Here is a 23,187-nt window from a genome sequence, read left to right on the forward strand (position 1 = left end):
TTGGAATAAAAATATTTGAAGTAGTCCCACATATAATACATATTTTCTATGATAATAAGCTGTAAGCATCTATTCTCTGCCTTGTTGCCTAGTGGCACATGTAATCTTGTATCAGCTGATGAAACAAGGCATTTTTACAGGGGCTTGTGCCACCATTACACCTATACTTAAAATACTTAGTAGTTCTATAGTAAGTAATTTACAATAGGCAATGGATTTTCAAAGCCAATATTTGTTAAATGTAGGGGTTTAAGAGGCTGTGTAGTACCTCTTTTTTTTTCCTCTTAATACAGCAATCCAAAATTTTTGTAGTGATAAAAGCAGAAAATTCAAAGCCATCAAAAATTTGGAATAAAAATTAGCAGAAAGGGAAATATACTATATAAACTGTGCTGACATTGGAATTTTTTCCCCAGTAACTTCTATAGTAAGACTGACCATTATTTTCAGTTTGGCATGTTACAAAAGAAGCGGGTATAAATAGGAGGAGGTTTGAGATGTAAAAGAATTAGAGGATTGTATATTTAGGGAATGGAAGAAACTTTTGTTTGAATAATGTAAAAGAATTTTACTTTCACAGAATTTCACAGAATTTCTAGGTTGGAAGAGACCTCAAGATCGTCAAGTCCAACCTGTGACCTAACACTAACAGTCCCCACTAAACCATATCCCTAAGCTCTACATCTAAACGTCTTTTAAAGACCTCCAGGGATGGTGACTCCACCACTTCCCTGGGCAGCCTGTTCCAATGTCTAACAACCCTTTCAGTAAAGAAGTTCTTTCTAAGATCCAACCTAAAACTTCCCTGGCGCAACTTTAGCCCATTCCCCCTCGTCCTGTCACCAGGCACATGGGACAACAGGCCAACCCCCACCTCGCTACAGCCTCCTTTAAGGTACCTGTAGAGAGCGATAAGGTCGCCCCTGAGCCTTCTTTTCTCCAGGCTGAACAAGCCCAGCTCCCTCAGCCACTCCTCATAGGACTTGTTCTCCAGGCCCCTCACCGGCAACCAAGCTGGTGAGGGGCCTGGAGAACAAGCCTTTAGTTTGGGGGAAGTTTGACTGTAGTTGTAGAGATGCATTAAATTGAAAAGATGGTGTAGTTTAGCAAGGGAATCGTTTGTAAGACAACATAGGAGAAAATGAAAGGAAGAAATTAGTGAAGGTAGTGCAGAGAAACGTGGGAAGGAAATGCTTTATTTCAGAGAAAGAAAATACATAGTAGAATGTTTCAATTGTAACAGTTACAGTTACATAAATCTTTTTCTTTCTTTCTAAAATCTCTTTGTTGTTCCTAAAGTACTGTTTTATTTTTTATACTCAAACAGTATGAAAATCAGGCTCTTCTTTTTGGAAAGTGGGGTACCTCAGGACTTGTTGGTCGCCACAAGTTTTCTGATGTCACAGGAAAAATCAAATTGAAAAGAGAATATTTTCTACCCCCAAAGGGCTGGGACTGGGAAGGAGAATGGATGGTTGATCCTGAAAGAAGGTCAGATTCTTTTAATTTTATACAAGCAGGAATAAAGGAGTTGACCTCAGAGTGTAGAGGAAAACACCCCCTCTCTGTTTTCTTCACTGGGAAGGTTTTAAGATGAGCTTTGTAGGACAGCAAAAGCCAGCCAATAGTCAAAGTTTTTAAATAACTCTAAAGATACTATTATGTTCTTTAAAAAGTAAATCATATGACAAAAAGAATACATTTTAAAAGTATTCACGTGATACTAGGCATATTGCTTTTGTATTCCTAGTGTCTCAGGGCCCTGTCTTTAAAATAATGGATAATATTTTTCTTTGCCTAGAGAGCTATTGTGAGGATCACTTGCGTGAGGTTCTCATGTCCTTCTGAGAAGGTATCAGATAAGATCCTTAGACATATTGATCTTCCATAGATGGAAACTTAACTCAGACATCTGGTATAAATCTGAGGCCCATGTATCAACACTGCTATAGTATTTGCATGGTTGTCCACGTATAATAGATGATTTTTTTGTGTGTTTATTTCACTAAATGTTGCTTATTAAACAACAATTCACAAGTAATTTCTCAGAGTGACTTAAGGCAGGGGTTATTTTCAGAGCCCAAGGCTGTGAGGGATCCAGCCCAAGGCTCTTCCTCTCCTGGCAGATCTCATTCATAAGGTCTCTGTCCTCCCCAGCTACAGCAGATTCAGTCTTGCTCAGTCAGAAGTTTTCAATGCCTAAATTGTGCCCATTTAGCTGTTTGCACTGCCACACTTTAAAGTGGACTGGGTAAACAAGTTTTCTAAAAAACAAAATCCAGTCTCCAAAAAGATGCTTTTTTTTCTTAAAATGAAAGGTTCAATCCATTTTTAATCCTTGTTCTGATGGTAAGGAATACACAGGATAGTTGCTATAGAACACTCTGCAGGAAAATATATGCTATTTGATCCATTCTAAAATCATGTGGGTTTTTGTAGATATGGATGGATTTATTTTCATGTTATTTCAATGAATAGTCCAAGATAAATAAAAGCAATAGCTCGTTTTCTCAAATAATTGGAAGGAAACTACTGTTAAAATGCTCAAGTATGTTTATGCTTCATACCTGTTTTTATTGGGCAATAATCTGCATGGCCTTACTTGAACAGCAGATGGCATTTCAGAATGTATTTTAGTGCTTTCTGAATCCCAGTTAATCACAAGTGGAAACAAAGACTTCGGTGTAAATTAATGTTCTCTCATTTATTTTACTTGCAAGTTAGAAAAGTATTAGCCAATGGATTACTCACCTTGTCAATAGTAGAAAGAGGATAAAATTAACAATACTGCCCAATTTTAGTGTGTACTTACATAAAAATTAGAAATGCATGTAGCTGTCATGCAGTCTGTTTTTCCCTGCATTTAAATGTATGATACATCACTTTTTCCAAGAAGTGTTCAAAGCAGATCCTGAATACTACAGCAGTTAAAACACTCCTGCTAGTTGCTCATGAGTAGCATTCCTCCTATTGCTATATAAACAGACTTTAGCAAAGATGGACAATCCAGAATTCCAGAATATACATTGTTTGTATATATTCTTTGTAGCTTGCTTAAATATTTTTGGTGTAATACTGTATTTACTTTGAGCTTGCAGTTTGTTGACTGAAGCTGATGCTGGTCATACTGAGTTTACCGACGAAGTGTATGAAAATGAGAGTCGCTATCCTGGAGGGGAATGGAAAGCAGCCGAAGAGAGTTACACGGATGTGGTGAGATTTATAAATTAATACTTTTCACTGAAAAAGAAGGTTTAAGAGAAGGAGTTCTATGATTTGCTACACAGTGTATTTCATCTATTAAAGCACAGAACTGTTGTGTTTCCTCTATATAAAAGAATGGAGAAAAGGCTCCACCGCCACGTGAGTTCACGTGTCCTCTTGGATGGATGTGGGAAGATGATGCTTGGAAATCAGATTTAAATCGAGCCGTGGATGAGCATGGTAAGATTTACTGTTCATGTTCTATGTAATAAATGTATTTATAAGTGTCTACTAGAGAGCATATCGTATAATCTAAGAAGCTGTATGCTCGTTTTGACTGCAGAAGCAGCTGAGAGTTTTGAGTCAAAAGCTTTGAAAATTTAAGCAAGTAAAAAGGCTAATGTGAACAATGGTCTACTAACATGAGAGGTTCCACATAGGAAAGCTGGATGTATCAGCAATGTACTTGGAAATAGAACGTATCCCCATTTGAAAGAAGTTTCATGGTTTTGCTATGACTTCTATATGCTTGTTACTTACAATAAATTAAAACTGTTACCAGCTTAGAAACTTGCAATGTAAACAACCTCATAAGACCATAACTTGGATCCTACAACAGGAAAAAGCAATCTATCCTTCACAGCAAACTATTTAGAGGATTTTATTTATTGAAGAGTAGTTATGGAACTGGAACCTCTGATAGGGTTCTGCAGCAACATTTTAGTAAGAGATCAATCTCAGTAAAAATCAGAGTTCTAGATACCTGGCAATTGAATTCTAACATGCAGAGCCAAAATAAAGTAACAGTTTCACCAATTCTTACATATTAATGATCAGAGTTCAAATTGTTGTTTATTTAAAAGGCAAGCTGTTGGAGTTGCAAGAGTACATAAAATTCCATCTGTTGGAGAAGATCATTCTCTAGCTATTGGGCATTTAAGTTTTCATTATTATAGAAGCACAGAATGGCTTAGGTTGGAAGGGACCTTAAAGACCATCCAGTTCCACCTCCCCCTGCCATGGGTAGGGACACCAGGCTGCCCAAAGCCCCATCCAGTCTGGCCTTGAATGCTACCGGGCATGGGGCACCCATGACATCTCTGGGCAGCCTGTTCCAGTACCTCACCAGTCTCATTGTGAAGATTATCTTCCTAATGTCTCATATAACCTTACCCTCTTTTTTTCAGGGACTGTAATAATAGGACAAGGCTTTAAACTAAGAGTCCCTCCCCCATGTTTCCTGTGGTCCCCCTTTAAGTACTGGAAGGCTGCTATAAAGTCACCCTTGAGCCTTCTCTTATCTAGGCTAAACAATCCCAACTCTCTCAGAATGTCTTCACAGGACGTATCAAATAGCTCTTTGTGACTAAATCTTCACCCTCTGCAGTTAAACTACTACTCATGCTTTTCTTATTTGCATCTTGAATGTGTTTCTAGAAATATACTAACTATACAGTTGTTTTTTTAGGATGGGAATATGGAATTACTATTCCTCCAGACTCTAAACCAAAGTCATGGGTTGCTGCAGAGAAAATGTATCATACACACCGACGACGAAGACTGGTGCGGAAGCGTAAGAGGGATCCAGCTCAAGCAGTAACAACAGGAAGGGTAAGCAGAAGAGAGATGCAATCACAGATCGTATTTCTTGCACATTGCAATAGTGTCTTCTAGAGCAATTCCCCCTCCCCTTTTTTTATGATATTTATACGATAGTGTAGATAACAGGGATTTACATCTCCCAGGGGGTGCCATCATATGAAGATCAAGAAGGATGGGAATATGCTTCCTTGATTGGCTGGAAATTTCACTGGAAACAACGCAGTTCTGACACTTTCCGTCGAAGACGATGGAGACGAAAAATGGCTCCCTCAGAAACACATGGTGCAGCAGCTATCTTTAAACTCGAAGGTGCTTTGGTAAGGAACACAATATCAATAAAGTCTTTAAAAGGTCAATCTGTTAATTTTCAGTAATCAAGCAATGAAATATCAATAACAATTTAATCACCTATTTTAGTCCCTGAATCATAGACTGATATATAACTGGAGAACTAATGTAGTTTATATTGTTTAAATTGTTTAAAGTCTGAAGTGGATTACTGAAGTAACTACTGAGGCTTTTGAATAACACATTTATTACTTGATTCTTCAAACGATTTTTATTTTATTATGTGAGGCTTTGGTCAAAAGGCAAAATGACTAGATGATCCTTGGGTAAATAAAGTGACAAGATGGCTCAAGCTTTCCCTGCACATAATTTATGTGTATTTGCATGTACAAATGACCAAGCAGAAGAAAAAAATAGCCAAGTATAGGACAAGTCAGAATGTTGTGAGTCAAATTTCATCAAAATATAAATATTCCTCAAGTTTACAGGTTAACATAGCTTTATAGGTAAGCTCTATTTACCAAGATACAAATTGAAGTGAATAATAGTAAGGCACAGCGTTAGAAGAGAAGGCTCATTTGTTTTTTTTTCTGAGATAATGATTTTAGTATAGTATTAATGCAAGTTTGCTTTTTTTTTTTCTCAGCATGTTTCTCTTTTTTTTCACAAAATGTCAACCCATGTTTCAGTGATAGTATTTTTTCTCCACTTACTTCGGTGCTACAGAGTTTAAAAATGCCCATTTCTATTTGACTACAAATAGCCACTGTCCAAGTGGCTATCCTATTGCTAGGGTAGCCCTAGAGAACTTCCCTGCAACAGGGCAGCATAGAAAGACCTACAACCTCTCCTGCAGTAAGAGCTGAGAAGTAGCTAGTTTATCTCTGGCAATAAGACATTCTGGCAAGGAAGATGAACTGACTGGATCTGATTTCTGCTCAGCTTCAATGGCAATGAGAAATTATCTTTGTATGAGTAAATATCTTTTATAGTACATTTACTCAGGAAGGTAAATTTCTCCTTATCCTGGATAAAAGACTGAAACGTGTATATTCTCACATACAGTCCAATTTTATGAAGTGCTTTCTGCATTTGTAAGCATGCAGTGACTTTTTTTTTCTTTACATAATTTTAGGGAGCAGACACTAGTACTGATGATGGCGAAGGGAAGAGTTCAGACAAAACCAAAGAGTCAGCTATGAAAGTGTTTGGTGCCAATACGCCACTTGTTTCTTGCTACTTTGACAGTAAGTTCTTAATTCCTTTCTTATAAATCAGGTCTGTTTCTCATCGATCTCAGAGTTGTGATTCCTTGTGGTTTACATCAAGGTTTATGCACCTCTTGCAATAATTACCATCCAATTCTTGATCAGGCTCTTATTAGCCTACTAACAAAAAATACAGTTGGTCATTTCAATATGCCAGTCTTCAGTTCATATTATTATATAAATGATTATATATTTTATATTATATTATATACAGATCATATTCTAATATAAAAAATGGAATAAGATAATGTTATATGAATCAAGTAATCTCAGTTTGTTCAGTGTCACTCAGACATTTGTAAAACTGTTATGGGGCAGGAATTCTAAAGCTAAATATTGCAACAGCTTAATTTTAAACTCTATTAAAAGACGCAATTTTAGCAATAGGATCCTTCCATACCAATGCAGAGAGCTAAGCCAGCAAAGAAAATATATGTACAGTTAATTTTCTGCTGGTGTAGCTCACATTTTACCAGCTAACTCCAAGGTCAGACCAATGCCTGACCCAGAGTAAGCAGAAAGACCATGTAGACAAACATCTTTCTGTTTCTTTCAAGTAATGATCACAATAGGAGGAAAATAGCCTCTCTTCCTGCCAGAGTTCAGAGATTTCAGCTCATTGTGGATAGAGTGGGTCATTTTTTTCCAAAGGTCTGAAAGGGTTGGAGATAACATCCTCTGAGAAAATCTGTAGTAACATAGCCATGTGTTGTCCTGGGTCAGGGCCTCCCTCATGTCCTCATTTTGAGCTATTCCACTGTGCCTGCAACAATTTTATTTATTTATTTATTTTTAATCTCTTAGTCAGAGAGGGATGCAATTAGAATAATTTTCTAGATCTAATAGCAAAAAGTGTGAAACCCTAGGTCCGTGCAAGTGCTGTAGTGAATACTTAATTTAAGTACAGGAATACTCAGTTCTTATTGCTGTTTGGAGGAGCTAGATTATCACTGTTTCAAACAAGAATTTTTGAGTAGAAAGAGTTTTAGATGATGATTCACTAAAAAAGCCTAAATAGTGTGTGGTTGTTTTTTTTTTCATTTCTGCTCTAAGTTATGTTTAAACAAATGTTCACAGCTGCTAGTGCATTGGTACTAATACACTTATCACTAGCAAAGAAAAGCAGAAATGTTACAAGTGTTTGTGCTCTAGTTAAGAAAATGTTTGAAGTGTTTGTATACCTTAAAATAGCTTCATTTCAGAGAAGATGCCTGTGTAACATATGTGAACTTTTTTTTTTTTTTTTTTAATACAGGAGTATATATTTACCACCTTCGCTGTTATGTCTACCAGGCAAGAAATCTCATGGCTTTAGACAAAGACAGTTTTTCAGGTATGGAAAAATCCCACTAGTGGTGCAAAAACACACTTTTGCAATGACCTATTAATTTGATTTATTTACAGAGTATCTTACATCTGTAAGTTCTGTGCATAGTTCCCCATTACTGAAACTATGCCAGGAAAGACGACTCAGCTTCATTATGTATGAACCAGATCTAGTTTGTACTACCCCAGATGCTGCCAAGAAAATAAGTGGTCTGAATCTGCAGCACCTACTGCTGCCAATGGAATTCTCAGTCAGGGAATGGGAATTCATTGAGGTCTGAATTGCCCATGACCAATCCTTTCCCCATGCTCTAGCTTCTCCTTCTAACTAAAGCATACATGCTGCTTCTAAACTGTCCTGCAGAAAGCTTGTATAAAAGCAAGGATGAAGAAAGCTGTGTGGCTGTTATGTCAGCAACTTCCTGTCAGTGTCCAGTATTTTATATTAATTAATTACTGAGATTAATGTTTAGAATACAAAGAACAATACAAAGAGAAGATGATAAATGCTTCTAATTTATGTATGTAGAATTCAAGATGCGTACCTTAGATTCAGCCCACAGATAAACCAAGACAGCTGTGTTTTATTTTCCTCTAAAACTAGTTTGAAGAGTTAGCCAAATTCTGTAACATTCTGGTCAGGTACCTAGCCAGAAGCTGTTGAAAATAATCTGAAGATAATCTTTTAATTATCCTCAGGTCCTTAGTAATTGAAATCTGTACAGGAACTGTTAAGATGCTTTCTGCAGAACTCCTGATGATTTAAAGGCTTGTCAAACAGTGGACCAAGACCACTTTAATCATTCAGCTGTTTCATAGGAAGGGGTTGATATAAATAAGCATGTTTGAAATCAAAGTCTGATCTCAGCAATAGAGCCTGGGAGAATGTGATTTGGCATTAAACAGTCAGAACTGAAACAATCTCCTTGTATTATTTATGGGTCAATACCATTGTATATCAAGGGATACAACAAGATAAGCTTCTACAGACCATGTTTAAGAGGAGCTTCATATTGTTAACGTTTCATTTTAGTTTTCAAGTTCACTTTGTAATTTGCAAGGTATTATAATGACTATCATTTATTACTCCATTAATAATGACTTGTATAAAGGAAGCTATTTAGTAATCAAGTAGAATTTGCTCTACTAAATGTGAATGATGTATACAGTGGTTTTTTTTTAATATAGAATGGCTTATAAAACTGGTAATAATAGAAGAGAACAAAAATAAGGTACTGTATTAGATAATTGTGCTTGTGTGGCTTATACCTTCATAAGGTTTTGGTTGTCTATAACTATGTATTTCCAATCTCTGTATAATATTTCAGATCCGTATGCTCATGTTTCTTTCCTCCATCAAAGCAAAACAACTGAGATCATTCATTCAACTCTAAATCCTACATGGGACCAAACTCTCATATTTAATGAAATTGAGATCTATGGTGACCCACAGACAGTAGCTGAGAATCCACCTAATGTAGTTATTGAACTGTTTGACAGTGACCAAGTGGTATGTGAAAGCTTTTTATGTTGATTGTATTTATTATTATTGTTGTTCCTATCATATTTGACAGTAACGACTATAATTACTATTTTTTGATTGCAGGGTAAAGATGAGTTCCTTGGAAGAAGTGTTTGTTCTCCCCTGGTGAAGTTGATCCCAGATGAGGACGTCACACCAAAACTGCTCTGGTATCCTGTAATAAATAATGGCAAAGCTAGCGGAGACATTCTTTTTGCTGCAGAACTTATTTTGAGGGACAAGGTATGTATTATTATATTATGTATGTATATATATAGTATATAATGTATATTATAACTCACTTTTATAGCGAGTTATAATATGAAGAATCGTCTTAATACTTGCAAGATATTTCATTTAAGGAAGGAGAGAGAAAATAGTACTTATGTACTTATGTCTTAACAGGGTGGCACCAACCTTCCAATTCTTCCATCGCAAAGAGCACCAAAGCTTTACATGGTACCTCAGGGAATCAGACCAGTAGTTCAACTCACTGCTGTTGAGGTACTGTTTAATTTTAAAGTAACTGAATGCAAGCGCAGTCATCTCTCATCTTCATCTTCCAGATAGCAATTTTGTCTGTTTGCAGCGACAGGAGAAAAAAATCATAATGAGAACTATGTGTGGGACTTTTTTCTATAAGTATTTTTGAGTTTGATTTTTTTTCCATTAGCTGTCCTAGTAAAACAACCTTGAAATGTTTTGCCAGTCACCCTTTATTAGTGAAGAAAACTTCATTTCTTCTTTCCTATTTTTTGAGCATCTTTTTGAGTATCATTCTAAGCATATTGATCTCTCTCTTTCTCTTGCTTTTATTGAATTTTATTTTACAGATTCTGGCTTGGGGGCTGCGGAACATGAAAAACTACCAACTGGCACCTGTTATGTCGCCTAGTCTCATTGTGGAATGTGGGGGTGAAATGGTGGAATCTGTGGTGATCAAAAATCTCAAAAAGACACCAAATTTTCCATCGTCTGTTCTCTTCATGAAAGTTGTACGTTGCTAAAAACTATATACCGGCTATCTATAGCAAAAACAGTTACACCATTGTGGTGGTTTTATATTCCAGCCAGACCCAGTACAACCATACTTTTAAAGGTGAAGGATTTGTTTATGTAAGCACAAACAGAAAAACTTGTGTCCTTTTTCGACTTAATATAAGCAAGGCACTGAGCGTGACTGACAAAGATAGTGTAAATATGTCTGTACATATATTGAAAAACTATATGGTCTGATATGCTCCAGTACAGTGTATAGATGTATTTATTTGAGAAGACACCAATTTACCTATAGGTGTGTGGCTACTTTCCAGCTGCTCGGATGGGAACTGCATAAGATTCAATACTAAAATTTACAGTAACTAGAAGTATTCTTATTTACTGACTTTAACTGAATCATAATATGAGGTTAGAAGTTTAATTTACCATATGCCCAAAGAACGTAATAGTTTAATATTAAATAAATGTAGCATCAGCTCTAATGTAGGAGAAAAATCTTTTTTTTTCATTTTCCTTCTGTCTGCAGTATAAACAAAATCTAACCTTTCACTTTTAGCTTTTGCCAAAAGAGGAGTTGTACAGCCCATCTCTTGTTATTAAAGTAATAGACCACAGACCATTTGGACGGAAACCGATTGTGGGACAGTGTACTATTGATTTACTGGAAAGTTTTCGCTGTGACCCCTACACTACTAAAGAAGACATTGCACCACAAATGAAAGGTAAATAGATGGAATGTAAAGTTATGCTTCTTATGAGATGCTAGAATAATCAACCTTTGGTGTTAACTGTTCAGTACAGCATACAGAGTCATCTCATGTTGAGTATTTACTTGAAGATAGTATGATCTGAAAGAAAAAAAATACATATAACTTAGTAAGTAGTGCAGTATACCTCTGAGGGGGTATAAGAGTGCAAAGGGAAGTCCACTGTCAGAATGAGCATACTGGATCCTGACGTTCTGCTTTAGAATGAACTTAACTACTTGGAGATTACCACTGCACTGATTACCAACATAACAATTCCAGCAAGAATGCTCTGAATGTGAAGCTGAGATATTCCACTGTATTTTTTCCAAAATTTACTTTTTGTAATTCTATATTATTTGAGAAATGTTTGTTGATACTGCACAGAAAAATACCGCATATCTATTTTTAGCAGAATATTGCAATTAATTGCTTTCTTTAGAGGACCAAGCATGTAGGCAATTATTTTTTTTACATCTTATGTAACTGGATTTCAAATTCTATGGAAATTAAATTCAGTAATTTACTCAGTAATTAAATTCAGTAATTTATTCTTTTCCTACATCGTGTTGCCTTAATAAAATCTTTGGCTTACAGTTAGTCTACTCTCTGCTGCACCGTGCCAGGATACGGTAATTGAAATGGAAGATGCACAACCACTGCTAGCAGCCCAGGTAATACTTGAAATTTGATGCTTGATTTTCTTCAAATCTGTGATTTCTGAGGAACTATCTAGAAAACAAAATGATCAGATATGAAGCAAACTTTCTTTGTGACAGGAAAGCAAAGGAAATACATTAATTATTTTGACCTCTTTTTTCATATAGTAAACATCAAGCTATAGCTTTTTGTGCAAGATAAAGTTCACCGAGTAGCTTAGGAATGAATTCATACAATGGCTACGGAAAGCATAAAATAGAACATTACCCACTTGTCCACTGGTGATGCAGTCTAATCTCTCAGTCTGATCCCACACAGACTGAACAGCTTTAAATAGAGCAGGCAGTAGGTTTATGCTTTAGTGGGTACAGAATCAAAGCCATGTTACCCCAAACCTAAAGTTGTCATGGCTTTGCCTTTCTTACAGTCATCCACAACTATTTTCTTATAGTCATCCACAACTTTTAACACTGAAACATTTTTTCCTGTGCTAACACCTCTTTTCTTTCCTGTTCTGTTGTGCCTTGTGAATCTCTCTACACTACTGCTCTGATTCTTTCAGGACCACCACAGTACAGTCTTACTTTACAGGTAAAAAAAATAAGTCCACCTGCAGAATTTTGCTGTTGAATTGAAACCTGAATGAAGGCAAATTCCAGAAAATATATTTTTAAGGATTTTTTTCAGTAATTTTAGGACTGTACAATGTTAGGTGTTTTCGTAAATTTCTGATAGCTTGTTACTATAAAGGAAGCTTTAAGATTATACGCTGTAACATATTAATTTTGTAGGCTCTTAATCCACAACTTTGATTTTTTAAAAAGACAGACTTTTTAATTTACAGAGGTCCCAAAGTAAACACTACTGATTTTAACTTTCAAACTCTCGCTGCTATTGTAACATTACTGATTGCAGTGTTCTTCCTTTATTTCTTCCTTGCTATTTTAATGTCATGATATTCAGACTATAATTAAAGTCTGATAGAACATTATCTTATATTTACTTTCCTCATACATGGAAAGTATAATGGATATTTATTTTATAGCAAAAAAGACTTCTCTAATTTTCGTCTGAATTAGGCCTTCTGTTCTAATATGAAAACTTTATAGATCGTACAGATGATTATTTCCTTCAGAAATTTTAAGAAAAAAAGATTTAAATAAAAAACACTTTGAACCCAGTGGCAATACTGCTATGAATTTTAATACCTGATTTAATCTATGATAGGGAAAATTTTAAATGCTACAAATACAGTATAATACTAGACACAGTAATAACATGCATATGAGAGAAGGAAACAATATTTGAAACAATTTAGGTTGAAATAAATAAGGAAGGAATAAATGATATGCAGACCATACCCTAAGGACAATACAAAAATCCAAAATTACATCAATTGCATTCCAATTTCCAGTGTTTAAGCAGTATGTCAACAGCACTCAGCAAAATGACTTCTCCAACCACAGTGCATGTATGTATGTACAGAGCTAATGCATGGACCAGAATGGGGGCAGATGGGGAAAGAATGATAACAGGATGTAGTCTTGAGGCTGAGCTTCTCTTAGCAATCATTCCATAGAGAGATTTTGGAGGAAATGATGCTTATAAATATAGTAGGATTAGTTACAAATTAAGGTACCCTTCTTTGGAAAGTCATAAATATCAAAATATGTATGTGTGTTAGTTATGAACTACTAAAACATGGATTTTTTTGTATTGCCTTATTTGGAATCTATATACTAAAAGCACCCAAATTAACAGGAATAATTGAGCCGCACTATTTAAACTTTGTTCAAAAGTCAGCTTTGTAAATAAAATTCTAACCCTGACTATGGTAGGGATCCACTACATCTTTTTTTTTTTTTTCCCTCCATAAACTTAAGATGTTCAAAAAGCTAACAGTACCTCAAAAATTGCACATAAAACAATCCATAGTGAAGTCAATGGATAGATTTTAAAAACGACAGTAATTGGTATATAGTTATTTCCATGTGAATATTTCACTCCAAAATCTCAAATTTACCATAATGGCTTTCAACCCCCATTCTATGAGCACATCCTGCTTACCAGTTTTAGGAGCAATAGTATCCAAATAGAGAAGACTCATTATTTGTTGGGGGAATTTTTAAAGATGGCCTGAAGGTTCATAACCTCTTCTACCCAGAGCTGCCAAGTGCATTATTTGAAGAGACATTCAAAAAGGTGTATTAAGGGGAAAGAAAAAAGGGGGGGGAGTAACAAATGTAACAAAACCAAAAAATGTCTAATTCCAACTCCTTAAGTGTTATGCTCTAATGAGTAACTCACAGATCTACACAATTATATTTTGTGAAAAGGCTCTAATTGGGAGTTCAAACAATTATTGTACGGTTATGCGATCTACCTTTCAAGGTATCAACATTACAAAACACCATTTAAGCTAAGTCAAATTTAAATATGGTAAAGAATTTAATTCCTGAATTTTGCAAATCAGTAATGGTACAACTTCTAAGAATAAATCACTGTAATTGCCTGTAGAAAAACAAGTGTTATGTTAACCTGAAAAAAAAATGTATTTCCATTTTGAAGTTAGACAAGATTACTAAATGTAGCAGGCTTGAATATTCCTGCAAGATAATTATTTTCAGAATAAAAATGGAAGTAATTGAACATGATACATCAGAACAATGTCATGACCTATTGATATATTGGGCATGTACTCATAAAATGTTTTGCATATTCTGCTTGGCTTTGCATAAAAAATTATGGATTATGCCTTTAAATTAAAATACAATGGACAAAATGCAAACACTGGCACAAATTATACTAGCTTATTAGAGCTTACAAATGGGATGCATGATTCTTGCTCTAAATGGAATATCTGATCATAATTGCAGTATCTGTGATTTAACAGGTGAAGCATTTTGGATTGAGCAGATTATTGCATTTACACAGATAAATCTGTAGCACATGTACTGATTGTTGTTGTACTTTATAATTAACATTTTTTTCAGACTCTTGAAATTCTATAGGCTGTAAACAACTAAAAAATGATAATACAAAGGGAAAATGTTCTTGTTTTAGTGTGTTGTTCTATAAAGTAGATAATCAAAAGGTACAAAAATCAATTTTATGTATGTGAACTTTGGAAAAGAATAAATTCAGTTAAGTGCTCTGATTTCTGATAAAAATGTATGTATGTATGTATATATATATATGGAGCACATATACATATGTCTGCTCCACATATATATATAATTTTAACATCCAGGCCATAATGACAGCAGAAAAAAAAATTATACCGTGTCTAAATATCCCTAAAAAGTTATAAATTATTGACATTAGCTACTTTAAATGCAAAATTGTATACAAAAAAGCAAAGCTTTTAGAGTTCATTTAATTTATTAAATTCTACAAAACATCTCCTTATCATTATTCTTATTTTGTTCTTTTTTTTTTATATATAAATTGATCCTCATGAGCAGCTAACAGAAAAGGTAATGTATAATATATTTAAAAATCTACAAAATGCTTTCTTGTAAATAAGAACTTCAACTGAAAATCAGTATATCAATATCACTTCCTAAATTTTAGTCATTAGGATGAGAACAGAAATCTTTGACCGTATTTAACATTAAATATACCATCAACTTGTAAAATGCTAAATTTAGGAAAAAATATCTAAGATTGAAATAATAACACCTGGACAGGAAAAAAAAAAAAAAAAACCTCAAAACTTTACATTCAAAGATCTGTAATTTGTATAGTAGTTTAAGAATCTCTTTAAATCCAGACAGTCAAAGATTACAAAGTGCATAAATACTATTACCAATTAGAGTATGTTTTCAGGGGCAAATGGTTATTACTATGCTAATCCCTGAGTAAAAATAAAGAAAATAGTACTCCGTTGGAAAAAAAAAAAAAAAGTGGTATCAGTTTCAAATAAATAAGTAAAGATTGGAAAAAAAGCCACAGGAATACAGTTTTAGTGGAATGCGTAAATTGTATATGTACATGTAGTGGTTGCATGACTTAATATTTTTAAGAGTTCAAGATTTCATTGCTCCTTCTTTTTAACCACGTTTGGTAATCATTACGGAAGTGACCACTAACTGACTAGATTTTGTCATGGTACAGATGATGTCCACTGGTTTTAATGGAAAAATGTATGGTCAGATCAGTTAGAGTTACTGAAATGGGAATGCTGAAAGCAAGCTAGCATATTTTTTTCCTCCAGGGAAAATAAATAAATCAACACATTCACTTGTAGTTTTTACAAGAATGCAAATCCTGCAATGAATCCCAGACTTCATGGTGTTTTTCCTTAGCAGACAAAACAATGACTGCACCAGCTAAGTGTCCATTCACTTCCTGTGACTTAAGCAATCTAAAACTTAAGTGGTTAGACTGTGCTGCACTGCTGGAAGATGGAGGAGAAAAATACATACAGCTCCAGAAAGCAGTCCTTTGAAATGGTTATCTAGACAGCAGTAATTAATTGCTTTGTTGGAGATGTCTCTCTGTTGACTAACAAGCTAGCTAGGTGTCTAACCCTAGGTAAGAGTAATTCCATCTTTTCAGCCTTAACATTTACATTCTATTACTCTTGCAGATGAACTTTTACTATTATTTAACTGATAATGAGTTTTAGAGAATTTGGCTTTTCCTGACTTTAACTGTTCATCGTGTCTGCTTTACTGTATGATATGACAGGCTTCAACACCCAATAAAATATTTATTTTCTTTTTTTTTTTCTTTTAAGGAGGAAGAAATTGTGGATTGGTGGAGCAAATTTTATGCTTCAACAGGAGACCATGAAAAATGCGGACAGTATATTAAAAAAGGATATGACACTTTAAAGGTATTGCTGTTTATAAAATAAATGAATATTTGCCAACGTTTGCAGACCCACAACCTGGTCAGAGCCAATCCCTTCATTTTTTTTTAAACACTTTTCAAAATTTAGCTGTACATGATTTCATTTAAAGGTTTATTATTAATTCACATGGTGAAATGAAAGTTTTAAGAAAAAAAATCTTTGCTTCTTTTCTACTTAATACTTCTCTTAATAATTGTAGTTAAGCGTTTTAGTCTAACCTTCAGTCAAATGGAATTTTACTCCTAATCTTTTGGTTGCCAATCAGGTCCTAGAACTCAGCCTACAGATTGGGAAAAAAAAAAAAAAAAGTATGGACAGACTGAGGACAGCATCTTTTACTGTCCCTTTGTTGAAAGTTGAAGCCAGATCACTTCCATGTCTCATCTAAATACACCTAATGAAGAAAATAAAAATAATGTTGTAAAATGCTATTTACTCTGTTTTTAACAAGGCCTAAATAAAGCCTGATATCATGTTCTCCAAGTATTGCATCTCTTCCACTCACTTAGATGTAAAAGTAAAAATAGCTTTTAATGCTTTAATTCCTTAAGGTATTCCATCAAATATACCATACATGTTGCAGTACCACACTGTTGGAGCTGATAGGTATGCTAATTTCTAAACTGTGTGTTTTCTTTTCTTTTTCCCTTTTTTTTTCTTTAAGGTATACGACTGTGAATTGGAGAAAGTACCTGAATTTAATAACCTAACAGATTTCTGTGATACATTTAAGCTGTACAGAGGCAAAACTGAGGATGGTGATGATCCATCAGTGGTTGGAGAATTTAAGGTAAATTTCAGGTAACGGGCAACAACAAAATGCTGGATGCAGTCTTTTGTTCTTAAGAGCTTATAATTTGAGTAAATCTACATGCAAACATTTCAGCAGAGTTAAATGCAAATGCTCTTACCTGCTTAGGTATAGGCCTTTCCTTTTTTCACAGAAGGGACAGCTGCTCATGGCTTACATTAAATGTGATACGTGGTAAGTTCAAAGAAATATCATTCCTGCTAATGCAGTCTCTGGGAACCTGTCTGTGGAACAGAACCTTCCCAGATAGTCCCTTGAACAGAGTCAAAGTTTCACCTGCAGACGTTCTCAGCAAAGTACATTTGTAGAATGAATTTGTGAAAGGTATTTTGTACTGTATCTGTGACTTTATGACTTTTAAAGATGAAAATAATGTTAAAATCTGTTTAAAAATAACATAAACTGTTTTTGGTAAGGCAAATAAACATGAAGTATATTACATGTTCTTAGCAGGAGCAAGCTAAGTAATACTGTTGAAATTTTTAAGAAGTATATCAATTTCAGTCAGCTAGGGATATAACTTTGCCTTTGCTGTCTTACCCAAAACCCACTAAAGTCAAATGACTTCCAAGTGACAACTTTTAACTTAAAGAAGGATATAATTTTCCTGTTTCTGTGTAAAACTGTGTGTATGCATAGGATAAATAAGAAAAAAATATATAGATTTTTCGACATTTATCTTGATTGAGTCTTTGTATTACTTTTTAGGGATCCTTTAAAATCTATGCATTACCTGATGATCCCACTACTCCAGCTCCTCCTCGCCAGTTCCGCGAGCTACCAGACAGCGGGCCTCAGGAGTGTATCGTGCGCATTTATATTGTTCGAGCTTTGCAGCTTCAACCCCAGGATAATAATGGGCTGGTGAGACTTGGTTTTGGAATGTCTGTAAGCTAACTCTGCTGTAATATATTTTACATAAAGTTAGTCTTATAACTACTTGTTAATAACATTTCTTCTTACTTTAAATAGTGTGATCCTTACATAAAAATATCCCTTGGTAAAAAAGTAATTGAAGACAGAGATAATTATGTGCCTAATACTCTCAACCCAGTTTTTGGCAGGTAACAAATTTTATTTTCTATTTCCGCATTTTAGAATGTTTCATGTTTTCTGAGAATGTCATGCAATTGAGATTAACCATTATCTTAAATAACTAGTGCTGTATTCACAGTTTTATACTGACAATTGTGACTGAAGTTACATAAGGTATTTCCCTTTTGTAATCAATGTACAGTGTAGGTGTTTGACTGGTCTAAATTTTTTGTATTACACGGGTACACTGCACAAATGCAGACAACATACTAAACTGCCCTGTGTTATATGTATAAGAATAATGAAATGTGCCTAGAAAATATGGAAAAAGTTTTAGTTCTGAAACTTACTTTGGTGTCATGATGAATAACCAGTTCTTCCAAGTTCTTCTATAATGAATCTGGAAGTCTATGTTAAAAAGTCAGACTAGAAATTAAATCAAAAAAGGATACTGAGAATAATTTACCACTAGAGTACTCAAAAGTAATGCATTCAGCAGCAGTGACAAACATCAGACTGAATACTTTGAAAGTAGATTCAGAGAATTAATTTAGGCAAATTCTCCAGTCTTTTTTGTAAACGGCAGCAAGATAACTAATCCCTTCTAGTCAGACACTGAACATTTGGACCATATTTATTGTGTGTGTATTGTGATTTAAAAATTTAGAAGTTCTAATTATGCAAAAAAAAGTGGATTTTAACAGTGTGATTAACAAAGAGCCACACTAGCTTTCCAAGTCCCATTTCAAGCTGCTGCACAGAAAACCCCAAGTAATGCATTGTGTAGAAAGGAAAGTTGAAGTATCCATAGCAGTACAAAACAGAAATATTAATATTTACAAATAATGAAGTAGAGTATCAATGGTAACTGCTACTAGAATTATCAGCACTGGAAGCATCCATTTAGTATCTTATATCAAAAATAAACATTCTGAGGAACAGTGTTAACTGGAGACTTTTATATTTAGAATGTATGAACTCAGCTGCTTCTTACCTCAAGAAAAAGATCTGAAAATTTCAGTCTATGACTATGACACATTGACTCGTGATGAAAAAGTGGGAGAAACCACAATTGATCTTGAGAACAGATTTCTTTCTCGTTACGGGTCTCACTGTGGCATCCCGCAGCAGTACTGCATGTAAGTCATACTGTCTGTTGAGAAGTCATATCTGTACATCTGGTCTCCACTGTCTGTAACAAATCTGGACTTCCTTCATCTCAATTGTATAGTTAAAACAATTGTATGGTTTCTGATGCTTTTCTGTTGAGCTCACTGTATCATCTGAATTCCAAGTTAAGCTTTAAAGTCTTCAAAAGAGCCTTGACTGAAAACAATGACATAAAACATTTTAATTCTCTTTTCATATGGTAATGTGTGTTGTTTCTATACAGTGAACACATACTTAACAGTTTTCTGACCTATTCATGCTAATTAATATGAAAGTATCTGTTAACGTGTTATTTTGATATGTAAAGAAAAAGCATTGTCTTGAAAGGTAATTGAGCTGGTTCAAAATCATGTAATTGTATCAGATGCAAGCAGACAATATAACCAGATATGTTGTTGTCCTTTCTGAATCATTTTAAAACTAATAAATAAATTTAAGATAATTGATAAATACCTTGAATGTTGAATAATTTTAAGATATGTTTCTGTTGTTTTCCTAAAAGTTCTGGTGTGAACACATGGCGTGATCAACTGAAACCAACCCAGTTATTGCAAAACATAGCCAGGTTTAAAGGTTATGCTCCTCCTGTCATCTCTGAAAATGGTAGAAGAATTAACTATGGGGGACAAGACTATACTTTGGAGGCAGCTGGTGAGTTTGTTTACTTTAATTTCCTTCTTAAATTCATATTGACACAAATATAAAACTTTTCAGCTATTTTGACTTCAAGGTACGCAGTTTTGCACTCAATTTTAACTTTTATAAAAAAAAATTCAAATGCAAATTCTGAGTCATGAGCCCCTGTTCTATTCCATTTATTTTGTTTCAGAAGCTAACAAAGTACTGCATCAGCATCTTGGTCCAGGTGAAGAGCGGCTAGCCCTTCATATCCTCAGAACACAGGGTTTGGTACCTGAGCATGTGGAGACAAGGACCTTATATAGCACATTCCAGCCCAACATCCCTCAGGTACTATGAACTGGTTTTACTTCTGTTTATTGAATGCAGAAATAGAGCATTCCTTTTGCAAGCAGAAAAGCCAAAATACATAAGGGTGCCTGAAGCCTGTACAAGTTCTGACACTGTTAACATGAATGAGCTAGAAATTAGTACTAATCAATAGACATTTCCACAGAATTACCGTGATAAACACGTATGCAGCAAACAATCCCTCATTCATCTTCTTTACTAATACAGGGAAAGCTCCAGATGTGGGTTGATGTTTTCCCTAAAAGCTTAGGGCCTCCAGGCCCTCCGTTCAACATCACTCCCCGAAAAGCCAAGAAGTGAGTATCTATACATATTGCACATCATCTGGTAGCCATGACAGAGGCAATTCAATTCTTTTTCCCCAAACATCTTCTCTCCTAGGTATGTTTTACGTGTGATTGTCTGGAACACCAAAGATGTCCTTCTGGATGAAAAGAGCATCACAGGGGAAGAAATGAGTGACATTTATGTGAAAGGGTAGGAGCATCCTGTCATTTAACACTTGCAGATAAATGATATTCAGAATATACTGGAACTGCCAAGAACATGGATACCAAAGATGATTTGATTCAGCCAAGGCAGTGCACCCTTCACTCTGAAGTAGTGCTAACCTCAGATAAGTACAGAAGTATCATGAGATATAGCATGATCAGTTAATGTGTTGTGAAAGATCCCAAAAATTCAGCCTTACAAAAAAATAAAATCTAGAGGTGAGAAGCAACAGACAAGCTAGTGTGTTAGCTTTGGTGCTACACAGCTTGGAATCTTGTTACATTTCGTAGTCTTAATGTAAAAAAAAAAAAAAAAAAAAAAAAAAAAAGCAAAAAAAAAAAACAGCTACACAGCAAGATACTATTAGGCTATCGATCTAATCCTTCCAAAAAAATAGTAATAATAAAACTCACCGCCGTTGGAGTACTAGTCTTAGCAGATTAAAAGTTCAGTTCAGGTGTTTGTATTTGCAGTGCCAAATTTGAACCAAATAGGAAGCATGTGAAAGTCTCCATCCATGTGTCTATAGAAGCCTCTAGCCATCCATGAGCAACTCCCGTGGTTTGTTTGCAACCACTCAAAACCATGGTTGAAATACAAATGCATACCAGTGTAGTTCCACTACAAACAGTAAACGTGTCTGTCTCTACTTTCAGATGGATGCCTGGTAATGAGGAAAATAAGCAGAAAACAGATGTTCATTACCGATCATTGGATGGTGAAGGGAACTTTAACTGGAGATTTGTTTTTCCTTTTGACTATCTCCCAGCAGAGCAACTCTGTATAGTTTCCAAAAAGGTAAGTATTTCTAAAGATTTCAATACTTTGAATACATACCATAATTAGTCTGTTAATTTTGTCTGTTGCACATATAGAGGCAGCTTGGTTCATTTCTGCATAATTTTCTCAAGCTGCTATTGCAAGCAGGTTCAATTTTTCCTTTGAGCAAGGAACAGCAGTCTCCGCTTAGCAAAGTCAAGGGATGCTTAATTTTTCCCTACCCCACATTAGAATTCGCAACTACTAACAGGCCACAGAATTGAATTTTCAGATGTAATTTTAAAAAGTTACTTGTGTTTTGTTTTTTAAAATAGGAACATTTTTGGAGTCTTGACAAGACAGAATTCAGAATCCCACCCAAACTGATCATCCAGATATGGGATAATGACAAGTTCTCTTTGGATGACTATCTCGGTAAGATTTCTAAGAATTATCATCATATCAAAGTAGGGTATAAAAACAATTTTAAATTATTGCATTAAAGTCTATATTTTCAAAGTTAGCTACTGAGCATGCAAGTACACTCCTACCTTCACACAGTAGTACAATGTTTGTAACTTGTGCTCATGAATTAATGGATACTCACTCAGTGAAAGCCTAACTGCAGGTAAACCAATATAATTTGTATTCATGTAAGTCTTACCACAACATGTGAACGGCAAGATAATCATAGAATCATTAAGGTTGGGAAAGATCTTCAGGATCATCTGATCCCTGTACTACTAATGTCACCCACTAAACCATGTCCCTAAGCACCAAGTCCAACTTTTAAATGTGTATGAAATTTCATAATGTGTATGAAAACTTACAGCAGGAGTACTTCAATTCTATGTAAAGGAATAATGCTAAAATAATACTGTAAATTAGGTCCAAAAATCTATTTCATGCTATTATTAATTCAGATTTGTACAGCATCCTTGCTGAGGCAGGCCTTTACGTACGTTCAGTGAAAAGCATTGATTGAGAGGATTTGAGATTCCTTAACACCAGAGGATATTTTTTCTTATGGTATTTTTATTTAACTATGTAACACATAGGAAAACAGAAGTCTTGCAATAAAACATGTAATGCAAGAAGTCTTGCAAGACATTTTGCACTTAGTCACTTTTGACTAATCTGAAGTTTTGCTCTAAAAATGACAAATACCGATTTTCAAAGTTGAATGCTGTAGTTTACACACACACAAAAAAGACCTTATAGAATCACAGAATCACAGAATTTCTAGGTTGGAAGAGACCTCAAGATCATCAAGTCCAACCTCTAACCTAACACTAACAGTCCCCACTAAACCATATCCCTAAGCTCTACATCTAAACGTCTTTTGAAGACTTCCAGGGATGGTGACTCCACCACCTCCCTGGGCAGCCCGTTCCAGTGCCTCACAACCCTTTCAGTAAAGAAATTCTTCCTAACATCTAACCTAAAACTCCCCTGGC

The 23,187-nt window shown here is 34.9% G+C and overlaps 1 protein-coding gene and 1 long non-coding RNA gene across 13 annotated transcripts in view; one reads left to right on the plus strand and one right to left on the minus strand.

Annotated features, from left to right (window-relative positions):
• MYOF (myoferlin) overlaps positions 1-23,187 on the plus strand; it is a 73,013-nt gene that overhangs the window by 44,272 nt on the left and 5,554 nt on the right. For 11 of the 12 annotated variants that reach the window (XM_072039623.1, XM_072039627.1, XM_021268205.4 and 8 more), the window contains 25 exons: positions 1,328-1,491; positions 3,099-3,213; positions 3,339-3,444; positions 4,673-4,815; positions 4,950-5,123; positions 6,230-6,341; positions 7,618-7,695; positions 9,017-9,198; positions 9,295-9,453; positions 9,616-9,714; positions 10,044-10,205; positions 10,766-10,931; positions 11,553-11,629; positions 15,080-15,091; positions 16,357-16,455; positions 17,138-17,263; positions 17,993-18,148; positions 18,257-18,348; positions 19,288-19,458; positions 19,992-20,140; positions 20,319-20,458; positions 20,687-20,775; positions 20,861-20,956; positions 21,628-21,769; positions 22,066-22,165. In XM_072039623.1, the coding sequence (XP_071895724.1) occupies positions 1,328-1,491; positions 3,099-3,213; positions 3,339-3,444; positions 4,673-4,815; positions 4,950-5,123; positions 6,230-6,341; positions 7,618-7,695; positions 9,017-9,198; positions 9,295-9,453; positions 9,616-9,714; positions 10,044-10,205; positions 10,766-10,931; positions 11,553-11,629; positions 15,080-15,091; positions 16,357-16,455; positions 17,138-17,263; positions 17,993-18,148; positions 18,257-18,348; positions 19,288-19,458; positions 19,992-20,140; positions 20,319-20,458; positions 20,687-20,775; positions 20,861-20,956; positions 21,628-21,769; positions 22,066-22,165 (3,109 nt within the window). The remainder of the gene's footprint in view (positions 1-1,327; positions 1,492-3,098; positions 3,214-3,338; positions 3,445-4,672; positions 4,816-4,949; positions 5,124-6,229; positions 6,342-7,617; positions 7,696-9,016; positions 9,199-9,294; positions 9,454-9,615; positions 9,715-10,043; positions 10,206-10,765; positions 10,932-11,552; positions 11,630-15,079; positions 15,092-16,356; positions 16,456-17,137; positions 17,264-17,992; positions 18,149-18,256; positions 18,349-19,287; positions 19,459-19,991; positions 20,141-20,318; positions 20,459-20,686; positions 20,776-20,860; positions 20,957-21,627; positions 21,770-22,065; positions 22,166-23,187) is intronic. The other variant, XM_021268206.4, reaches the window with a different exon arrangement.
• The window catches only part of LOC110351660 (uncharacterized), a 60,873-nt gene continuing 47,154 nt past the window's right edge, over positions 9,469-23,187 (minus strand). The window contains exons 2-5 of the long non-coding RNA XR_003498047.3: positions 21,385-21,635; positions 11,551-11,687; positions 10,986-11,057; positions 9,469-9,789 (exon numbers count right to left, since the gene is read on the minus strand). This is a non-coding gene — a long non-coding RNA (uncharacterized lncRNA). The remainder of the gene's footprint in view (positions 9,790-10,985; positions 11,058-11,550; positions 11,688-21,384; positions 21,636-23,187) is intronic.

The sequence above is a fragment of the Anas platyrhynchos genome, chromosome 6 (assembly GCF_047663525.1).
Source record: "Anas platyrhynchos isolate ZD024472 breed Pekin duck chromosome 6, IASCAAS_PekinDuck_T2T, whole genome shotgun sequence".
Taxonomy (NCBI): Eukaryota; Metazoa; Chordata; class Aves; order Anseriformes; family Anatidae; genus Anas; species Anas platyrhynchos.